This window comes from Triticum aestivum, chromosome 1A (genome assembly GCF_018294505.1).
Source record: "Triticum aestivum cultivar Chinese Spring chromosome 1A, IWGSC CS RefSeq v2.1, whole genome shotgun sequence".
NCBI lineage: Eukaryota > Viridiplantae > Streptophyta > Magnoliopsida > Poales > Poaceae > Triticum > Triticum aestivum.
In genome coordinates, this window is record NC_057794.1 from 43,971,978 (window position 1) to 43,981,364 (window position 9,387).

Consider the following 9,387-nt stretch of genomic DNA (forward strand, 5'->3'; position numbering starts at 1 on the left):
CCACCAGAGATTCGTGACCCTTCCGGTGACCAGTCAATACTCAATCCTTTGAATGCTGGATCATCAAGCCCAGTTAAACCGTCGGAGACACATACCGACGATGTTACGATTACTGGCACTGGCTTTCCAGAACCGGGAAATCCAACTATTTTGGCCAAACACTCTGCTAAACAGGAGTTTATTGAAAAGCGGAAAGTGAGATTTGATGTTGCTCACTATTCTCACTTGAGCAGCAGTGAAGTACTGTCTGGCTACCTCAACCAAGTACATACCAGCCGAGATCTTGAAATTGATATGGTGAAGCAAATGCATCGAAAATATGAGGTATGAATTCTGGCTTAAGTACAGTATGCATATCCTGTCAGCCCCCAAGCCTACTGTGTATAATAGAATTGAATATGCGGTAGACTTTAGAATAGCAATGAGTATAAAGCATCTTTGAGAAAAATCCTTCAAAAAACCATCTTTCACTTAGACCGGATTTTAATGATCAACATTGCATCTGTAGCCCTCAAGGGCCGGTTTAATCAGCATGAATAAACCAATACTTATTAGTGTTTAAAGATCAGAACTTACTCATGTAGCCCCCATGAGCCGTCTGTGGTTGTTCGTGGCACTGGCGGGTCATCATAAAGTATTAGCAAAGTATGAGCAAATATGCATTAGCCCCCAAGTCCGAAGTATTGTCGCTTGCAAAGTGCTTGGGACTTAGTCATATAAACCGCGGTAGGAAGAACTCTTCAGTATGAGCAAATATGCATTAGCCCCCCAAGTGCCAAGTGTTGTTGCTTGCAAAAGGCTTGGGACTTATACTCCTGTAACCCGGGCATAAATGTGTTTGTAACTCTGTGTTTGTACAGGAAGCCACTGCTGAACTACAATCACAACTGGCTGATGCAAAAACCCAGCTGAAGATTCAAGAATCTGAGACCCGGAAAGCCGATTTAAAATTCAAGTTTAGCCTGGAGGAGATGGAAAAACTGAAGACCGGTTTTCATGCTGAAAGAAACTCCTGGGCCGAAGAGAAAACCGCTCTAACGCAGCGCGCCGAAAAGGCTGAGGCTGATCTGGAAAAGGTGACCACTGAGCTAACCGGCTTAAAACGCCGGGTGTCTCAGATGGTTTCTGCTATCTTTGGTAAGTCGCCGTGTGACCATTGAGACTGAATTTCTTCCGTGATGGTATAAACCGCCACTGATTACTTCCACGATTGCTACACAGGTCCAAGGAGTAGTAATCTACCATGGCTGAGTAACGACCACATAGGGATCCATGCAGTTGCTCTGTAGATGACCTGCAAAATGATTGTAATGGATTGTCTATTAATGCACACACCCCGACTCAAATATGTGTTGTAATTTGAGGCTCTAGTCCATCCAACCACATCCCAAATAAGTTGTAATACTATTCGGAGGAGTAATGTTAAAGACCACATGTACCTTACACTATAAAAGCTTGGCTAGTGGGCATTTGAGAAAAAGGTGTTTGATTGCAAAAGCAGCATGTTTACTACACTCCCATCTGCATTTTGCCAAGTTATCCATAGTCAGAATCACTTGTGTGCAAGCCACATAATTTTTTATTTTTAAAGACACTTTAATCTTCCAAATATGAAGCGATTTTGGGATTTAACCAGAGTCTATTAAATCTAGATACATGGACTTCACCCAGAAAACTCCTGCCATCGACAGTTTCCACTGAAGCGTATCAGCCTCATCAAAATGGTTAACCTCCATCAACCTGCACACAAGATGTAGCCATATGTCCCCTATCAGGGACCTTCAGAACTGAATGTATAGAGGAACCAACCCTAATATTGTAGGAGTACTAATAAAATACAACGGCCTCAAGCTACACGTAGTCACGGTTTTGATGGGTAAATTAGCAACTTTTTATTAGTTTATTTAATCCATGATGAATAAATCATGATGATGCTTGGAATAAAAGTATGAAGCTCGTACCGATATCTAAACAACCATGTACCAAACATAGAACCAAAACATCTATGAACACAATAAATACGACTACCACATGAACAGAGTAAATAGGGATGGTAAGATCATGCTCTCCAATAGGCTAGGGTAAAGCTGCCTCTGCAGCCTTCTTCTTGGCGGCGGCGGCGGCGATAGCCATGGGGCCGATGTCGGGGAAGTAGTCGACACCAAGACGATGACAAACAAGGAGCAGTCGCACAGAGACGCTCTCTAAAAACCTTATGGCCGGTCTCTCGGTGCAGGATCGCAAAAGGCAAGGTTCTGAAGGCCTGCTCTCCTGAACGGCCGTGTGCACACGGCCGTGCACACGGTTGACGGAATGACACCACTGAAAGCATCAACCGTGAGAGAAATTGCATAATGATGGCTAGGGTTGTGTGCGAGTAGGGACCGAGTGTGTCGACTGGATTTGAGAGTCGAGATTTGAGATATGTAGCTACCTCGCACAATATATGAGGGGCGTGTCCGGATGCGTCCGTGGACATATAAGGGGACGGATTTGCCAAATCCGACTGTAACAACGAGTGATGTGCTGGTAGAACGAGGAAGTCGACCTAGAATGAGACGTGCTTGAGTACCCACTGGAACAATCGAGGTTTTGAGCCATTATTAGCGAAGAATATTTATATTATGAGCTCAAAAGGTTTGAATTCAAAATTTGTTTAATTTTTTGGACAGTAAAATGCCGAGAGTTTTGAGATTTTTTGAATACCGGATCTTCTGGCAGCTAGCCGAAAGAACAAAGTTGAGGAAGAAAAAGCATTTGTGGTGATGGAAATTCGAGTGCATGCGGAAGTAATGCTTGGTTACGTTTTTGCTACTCCAGAATACGCAGCAATCTACTCCTACTTACTAGCATAGCATTATATTTCCCAACTCAAAGAAAAAAAAAGTAGCATTATATTTTCACTCATCAAGACATTGATTGGTCTGGTAATAAAGAAAAAAGGAACTACTTTTATTTTACTAGTGCAAGGTTGGTTCGCTGCATGGTCAAAAGCAGTTTAGAGGCTTCTGCCACCCTTGCAACCGAGGATACCCATCCTAGCATCAACCTGAGATGAGCACACATGGAAACCGGGCCTGTTTGGTCTGCATTCTGCTGTACTCCAGAAGGGTCAAAAGTAGTACTGTACCTGCAAGGATCAAAAGCTACATTTCTTTGGGGAAAACAAGAAAGAGAAGATAGGATTATCGTACCACAGAGACTCCAGAAGGGTTTGGTTGGGGTTTAGGGGGAGGCCATGAGAAGAGAGATGGCATGTGCCAAAATGCAATCTTGTGGGGTGGTTGTTTTCTTTTACAGAAAGAAAGAGAAAAAGTTTGTTTTCTTTATGGAGTGTCTTTTTCGCATTGGTAGTACAATGCAGATGCCTCTTTTGCTGCCTCTGTTTTTGTCAGTTGGGGCCTTGTACTATGATGAACATGCCATTCACTTTGAGTTTGGAAACAGAAGATTGCTTTCTTATGATCAAGTACTCCTACTCATGTTACCCCATCAGATTATAATCCAGAATGTGCAGTCAATTTTCTTTTGAAAAAAATTGCACTTTTTTAGCATGATATTAGTCACATGGAACTGATACAGTCGACTGAAATCCACCATCAAAATACTGTTTTTACCATGAAAGATTTCGCTGTTGGCTGGTGGCATGCAGCCGTACTTGTTGGGGATTGACACGAGACCATACTGGCCCCTTTCATAAACCTATGCTAAATCATTTTGAGCCTGTTGCCTATAAATATTCTACTACAAGAAAACTTACGATGTGATGTCGGTGTCTTCCATTAATTCAGGCCAGGGTACTTCTACTCTCTTTTCCATGCGTCGTATTTACACTTTGCACAGTCAAAAGCAAACCTATTCATGACGGACAATGCCTGCGGATGAGCACCAGGCATAGTTTCTCCCTGCATATTCATGACCAGTTATTGACTAACTGAAGTTGGTTTAGCACTACTGCAAAGTCCAGGATTTGGTAGTCAGTTTTTAGTAGGGAATTTGCTATCCGTTATCCTGGGCAGGCATTGCCAAGTCTACAAAATCTAACTACCGAAACAGCCGCACCGTCGCTGTCATTATTGCAAACTGAACCTGGAACAGGCTCAACCATACAAGCCGAATGCAACTGGTAACATTTCAAGCCGTCTCTGTGAGTAAAGGCAAAATCTCGGAAGCTCGCCAAAGTCTGACGACAAAATCAATAGAAATGAACTTTACCACAAATAATGATGTGTTTAAGTACGGCTCAGGGGGGCTCATATATTGACGAGGGAGCAATGCGAACCACTGTATATAGCTGACATGGTCTCAACTCTACTTCAGGAATACACAACTTTGCACTGATTATTGCAGGCCAATCTTGTATTGCGCATTTCTTAGGTAGAGGCAGGCAAGTGCCAAGTTTGGTAGAGCTTGTGTTCAGAAAAATAAGAAAAATAGAAGAGCAACCGGAATACACTGTACACTGATCGATGATAAGAATTGCAAAGAAAGTAGGGGTCAACATAAACTTTGCTGCTGATACATGTCTTGAAGCCTAAGCAACAAAAGCAGAGTCAGACCAGGCAGTCAAAACCCGCATTAACACGTCCAATCCCAACTTTACTACAAATCTTGGAGTCTTGATTCAGAGAAAAGAAGAAGAAAAAATCTACCAGTACGAAGCATTCTTCAAACAAGAAGCATCATGAGACATCGAAATTGAGGATTGTTTTCCATTGATTTGATTCTTCCTTCAGGCTGCCCACTTCTCTTGTGTCAGTCTAGGCAAACCCCAAAGGCTTTAGAGGACTTGTACATCCTTTCCTCTTTTTTACCTTCGGTGCGTAAGAAATATGAAAAATCACATATTTATTACGTAATCTGCCCACATCCTCTTTGCAATATCGTCTCTTAAAGCACCGCCCGTGTCACACTGATTGTTGAGTGCTGAAACAACATGGCCATGTGCGGCATTCCCACTTTCACGGGTATCGATTGGGATTGTTTGGTTAACTGAGGGTCCTTCAGCATCTTCTTGCCTCTGAATTATGTTATGCAACACCACTGCCGCTGCTGGAATTTTCAGTTGAGTCTCTAACCGGTATGATGTCGCAACCTTTAAAACTGGAAATCTCATCTTTAATAGACCTATAGCATCTTTTATATGGCCATGCAGTTGTGCATGGCGAAGGTTGAACAACTCCTTGTAGTCTCTTGCTGGGCAACTTCTCTGCTCCTGCTCTTCGATATGGTAAGGGATCCCGCTATAAGGAGCAAGAAAAGAAGGAGTGTTCGGATAACCCCCATCTACCAAATAATATTTGCCTCTTGGAACTTGAAATCCAGATTCTATGGCAGAATGCAAGACCTCTGCATCAGGTGCAGAGCCTTCCCAGCCAGAGGACACATGGACAAAATTGAGATCAAAATCACAAGCAAGCATAACATTTTGAGTGATGGATCCTTCTCTATTTCGATATGGAGCCGCTTCCCTATCTGATATTGTCAACGGGAAATGAATTCCATCGATTGCTCCTATACAGTTCTGCAAGAGAAAACATCTACTAAGTAATTGAGATGTAACAGAAAAGCATACAAGTTACGAAACTAGGCAACCTTAAGTTACACACACTTACCTCAAAGTATGGCCCGAAATGCGGATCAGATAATATTTTCCAATGAGTCTTAGTTCCAGGATGCTTCACAAAGTCACCTTTCAGTGAGACGATCGCATCAAAGCATGCCTTGATATGTCTATGGATGGTCTCTCTGCTGCGCTCAAATCTATCACTTAGTTGGTCAAAATTAGCGTTTCGTGAGAGCATGTACACAAACATGCCGATCTGCTCTTCCACAGAAACACCTCTTGTATTCCGCAGGAGATGTTTTGACCTAACATACTGTGAAAATTCACGGAGAACATGAGGTTCAATCCAAAGTTTCGGATAGCCCTGACCTCGTTCGTCTTCAAGAACTTCGCATATCCATTCTGCGCCACTGCGATATCGTGTACGTTTTGCCTCGTACCCAGCAGAAGCCAGATATAAAGCTGGCAAAATGAGTAGCATCATCTCATCATCTTCTTCCTCCGAGTCACTGAGATCTTCAGGATCCATTTTGCCAAAAATCACTAGCATTCAGAAAGATTAAATTTCAAATGAAGAACCGGGAAGCAAATATATATATATGTCTGCAAAAAGTTCAAAGGAGGTGCTGGACAATAACAATCAAGAAGTAGAGGGAAAAGTAGTTTGAATATTAATGTTAGCTTGACCAAGGAATTTCCCACAGCAATAAGTTACTTCATTCGTCATTGAGGAATAGAAGGATTTATCGGTAACTGCTTAAGAAAAAGAGCTGGCAACTCATATTTGGGTCTCAAGAATCTTTCCCGTACATTTTGTTTCATTGTTTGATGGTATAAACCATGGTTCCTGCACGTTTGTGCACTACTAACAACACCATGTGATAAATATGTGACATATGATGCAGCAGATGAGATTACACATATCAGGAAAAATCCATCTAACCGGAAGTGCATCGAATAATAGATCCCCCATGTAATTAGCGAATGTTACCAACATATGAGCCATAAGTAACAACAGGCTAACGGCCGCATCAAACATTAGTAACACTAGTCCTCCAAACTAGAAAAACACACTCTATCTCTATCTGTATTAGAGCGGATTGGGGAGGCATCGGGCGCTACCTGAGGATTGGCGACGGAGCAGAGGCTGCCCAAGCCGTCGCCGGCAAGCAGGGAGGGCGCAGGGTACGAGGCGGACAGAGGGCAAGGGCGCGTGGCTACGGGGACCGGGAGGGGGGGATTCACATCCGGCGAAGTCACCGGCCACCGCAGATGAGCGCCGTCGGTCAGCGAGGAAAGAGAAACTGGACTGTCGTTGAAGAACTTGTCGTTCTGGGGCGCCGGGCCACCTTTACACATGGGCCTCATCTACGCGCAGCCCAACCGACATTTCTTACCAGCATTGTTCAGTCTCGTTTGTAGCCCTTTTTCGAAGCAAGTCAACTGACTTCACTCCATACTGCTCAAAAAACAAAATTCACTCCATACGAAGATACCGTTCATTCAAGTTTTCATTGGGCGCATTTAGCATGCCTCAAATTCATTTTCCCTTTTAATTACTCTTTTTTTGTATAACTTTCGCACGGGGAACTTTTATAGGAGAAGTTTGAATTCGTTCTGTTCGGATCAATCTTGGTTCAAAATGGTTTAATAATTGCCTACATAATTTGGGCAGCCTTTGATATTTATTTTAAGCAAAGGGCTGCCTTTTCTTTTTGGGTATATCCTTTGCTGCTTTTTTGTTTGAGAAATGGAAGCCCAATTACGTTAGCGAAAATGAGGCCTGCACAGCCGACGGGCTTTCGTAGTCTCGTAGAAAAAAACTCCGAGGCTCCAAGGTCTCCACGCCTCCACCGCCCCACTCACAACCTTATCGTCGCCGCGGCACGAGCAAAGATGGCGCCGCCGGCAGCAGCGCCGCCTCCCGCCATGTCCGCCCTCCCCACCTTGGCCTCCTCGCACCCATACCCTTCCCTCCCCACGCCCAAAACCGCCGCCCCCAAACCACGCCTCACCCTGGCCTATGCCGGCGCCGCCGCGGCTCCCAATGCCGTCCCCCACCGCAGCGCCGCCGCCTCCAACGACCGCCTGCGAGGGCTGGTCCGCCGCGGCGACCTCGAGGGGGCCCTCCGGCTCGTCGAGTCCATGGCGGGCCTCGACCCTTCCGCGGCCGCCGCCGCACCGGGGCCCTGCGCCGCGCTCATCAAGAAGCTGTGCGCGTCCGGGCGCACCGCGGAGGCCCGGCGCGTGCTGGCCGCCTGCGAGCCCGACGTCATGGCCTACAACGCCATGGTCGCCGGGTACTGCGTCACGGGGCAGCTCGACAACGCGCGCCGGCTCGTCGCGGCGATGCCCATGGAGCCCGACGCCTACACCTACAACACCCTCATCCGCGGCCTGTGCGGGCGCGGCAGGACCGACAATGCCCTCGCGGTGCTCGACGATATGCTCCGCCGTGGGTGCGTCCCCGACGTGGTCACCTACACCATCCTGCTCGAGGCCACCTGCAAGAGGAGCGGGTACAAGCAGGCCATGAAGCTGCTCGACGAGATGCGCGACAAGGGGTGCGCCCCGGACATAATCACCTACAACGTCATCGTCAACGGCATTTGCCAGGAAGGGCGGGTCGATGACGCCATGGAGTTCTTGAAGAGCCTGCCGTCCAACGGATGCGAGCCGAACACCGTCAGCTACAACATTGTGTTGAAGGGCTTGTGTACCGCGGAGCGGTGGGAGGACGCCGAGAAGCTCATGGCTGAGATGAGTCGCAAGGGGTGCCCCCCAAATGTGGTGACATTCAACATGCTCATCAGCTTTTTGTGCCGGAGAGGATTGGTTGAGCCTGCGATGGAGATTCTTGATCAGATCCCAAAGTACGGGTGCACGCCCAATTCGTTGAGCTACAACCCGATACTTCACGCGTTCTGCAAGCAAAAGAAGATGGATAGAGCCATGGCGTTTGTGGAACTGATGGTGTCCAGCGGCTGTTACCCCGACATCGTCTCATACAACACTCTTCTTACCGCGCTGTGTCGCGGTGGGGAGGTTGATGCCGCTGTTGAGTTGCTTCATCAACTCAAGGACAAAGGCTGCACCCCTGTCTTGATTAGCTACAACACCGTCATCGATGGCCTTACCAAAGCCGGCAAGACAGAGGAAGCTTTAGAGCTGCTGAATGAAATGGTAACCAAAGGGCTCCAGCCGGATATAATCACTTACTCGACAATATCTTCTGGCCTTTGTCGGGAAGACAGAATCGAAGAAGCGATCAAAGCATTTTGTAAAGTGCAAGACATGGGCATAAGGCCCAACACTGTGCTGTACAACGCGATACTTCTTGGGCTTTGCAAAAGGCGTGAAACACATAGTGCTATCGATCTGTTTACCTACATGGTATCAAATGGCTGCATGCCAAACGAATCGACTTACACTATATTGATTGAAGGCTTGGCTTATGAAGGCCTGGTCAAGGAGGCACGGGAAATGCTGGCTGAGTTGTGCTCCAGAGGGGTGGTGAGTAAGACTTTGGTAAATAAGGGAGCCATTCGGTTACTTGATGCTTGATGGAACTATGCATACTTAAAAAGGTTGACCAGACCAGTAGGAGTGTGTGGATCCAGGAGTATGTTCTTGTGCATCTTCGGCAGTACGTAGAGATACTAAATTGTTCTTAATGATGTCTTATTCGACGCTGTGTTCTTCTGAACATGTGAGTGTCCTTTCTTAATGTGAAGCGCACAGCCTCCTCCAGTTCAACTTGCTAGAAACTTGTACAGCCTCCTCCAGTTCAACTTGCTAGAAACTTCGTTTTTTTTTTGTTT

The 9,387-nt window shown here is 46.1% G+C and overlaps 2 protein-coding genes across 2 annotated transcripts; one reads left to right on the top strand and one right to left on the bottom strand.

Moving 5' to 3' along the window:
- Positions 1 to 4,463: 4,463 nt before the first annotated feature.
- LOC123188754 (putative nuclease HARBI1) lies at positions 4,464 to 6,890 on the bottom strand. Its single transcript, XM_044600994.1, has 3 exons — positions 6,689 to 6,890; positions 5,616 to 6,109; positions 4,464 to 5,524 (listed from the first exon to the last, which is right to left on the bottom strand). Exons 2-3 carry the CDS (start codon positions 6,093 to 6,095, stop codon positions 4,841 to 4,843), a joined length of 1,164 nt encoding a protein of 387 aa, XP_044456929.1. The 5' UTR covers positions 6,096 to 6,109; positions 6,689 to 6,890; the 3' UTR covers positions 4,464 to 4,840.
- A 490-nt stretch (positions 6,891 to 7,380) lies between these two features.
- On the top strand, positions 7,381 to 9,329 carry LOC123188761 (pentatricopeptide repeat-containing protein At1g09900). The gene has a single exon (XM_044600997.1). It carries the CDS (start codon positions 7,463 to 7,465, stop codon positions 9,128 to 9,130), a length of 1,668 nt encoding a protein of 555 aa, XP_044456932.1. The 5' UTR covers positions 7,381 to 7,462; the 3' UTR covers positions 9,131 to 9,329.
- Positions 9,330 to 9,387: the final 58 nt, after the last annotated feature.

Coding starts and splice junctions, on each gene's coding strand:
- LOC123188754 (XM_044600994.1), bottom strand. CDS start 6,095: ATGGATCCTGAAGATCTCAGTGACTCGGAGGAAGAAGATGATGAGATG. Junction 5,525..5,615: donor ATTTCGGGCCATACTTTGAG/GTAAGTGTGTGT, acceptor TTTCTCTTGCAG/AACTGTATAGGAGCAATCGA.
- LOC123188761 (XM_044600997.1), top strand. CDS start 7,463: ATGGCGCCGCCGGCAGCAGCGCCGCCTCCCGCCATGTCCGCCCTCCCC.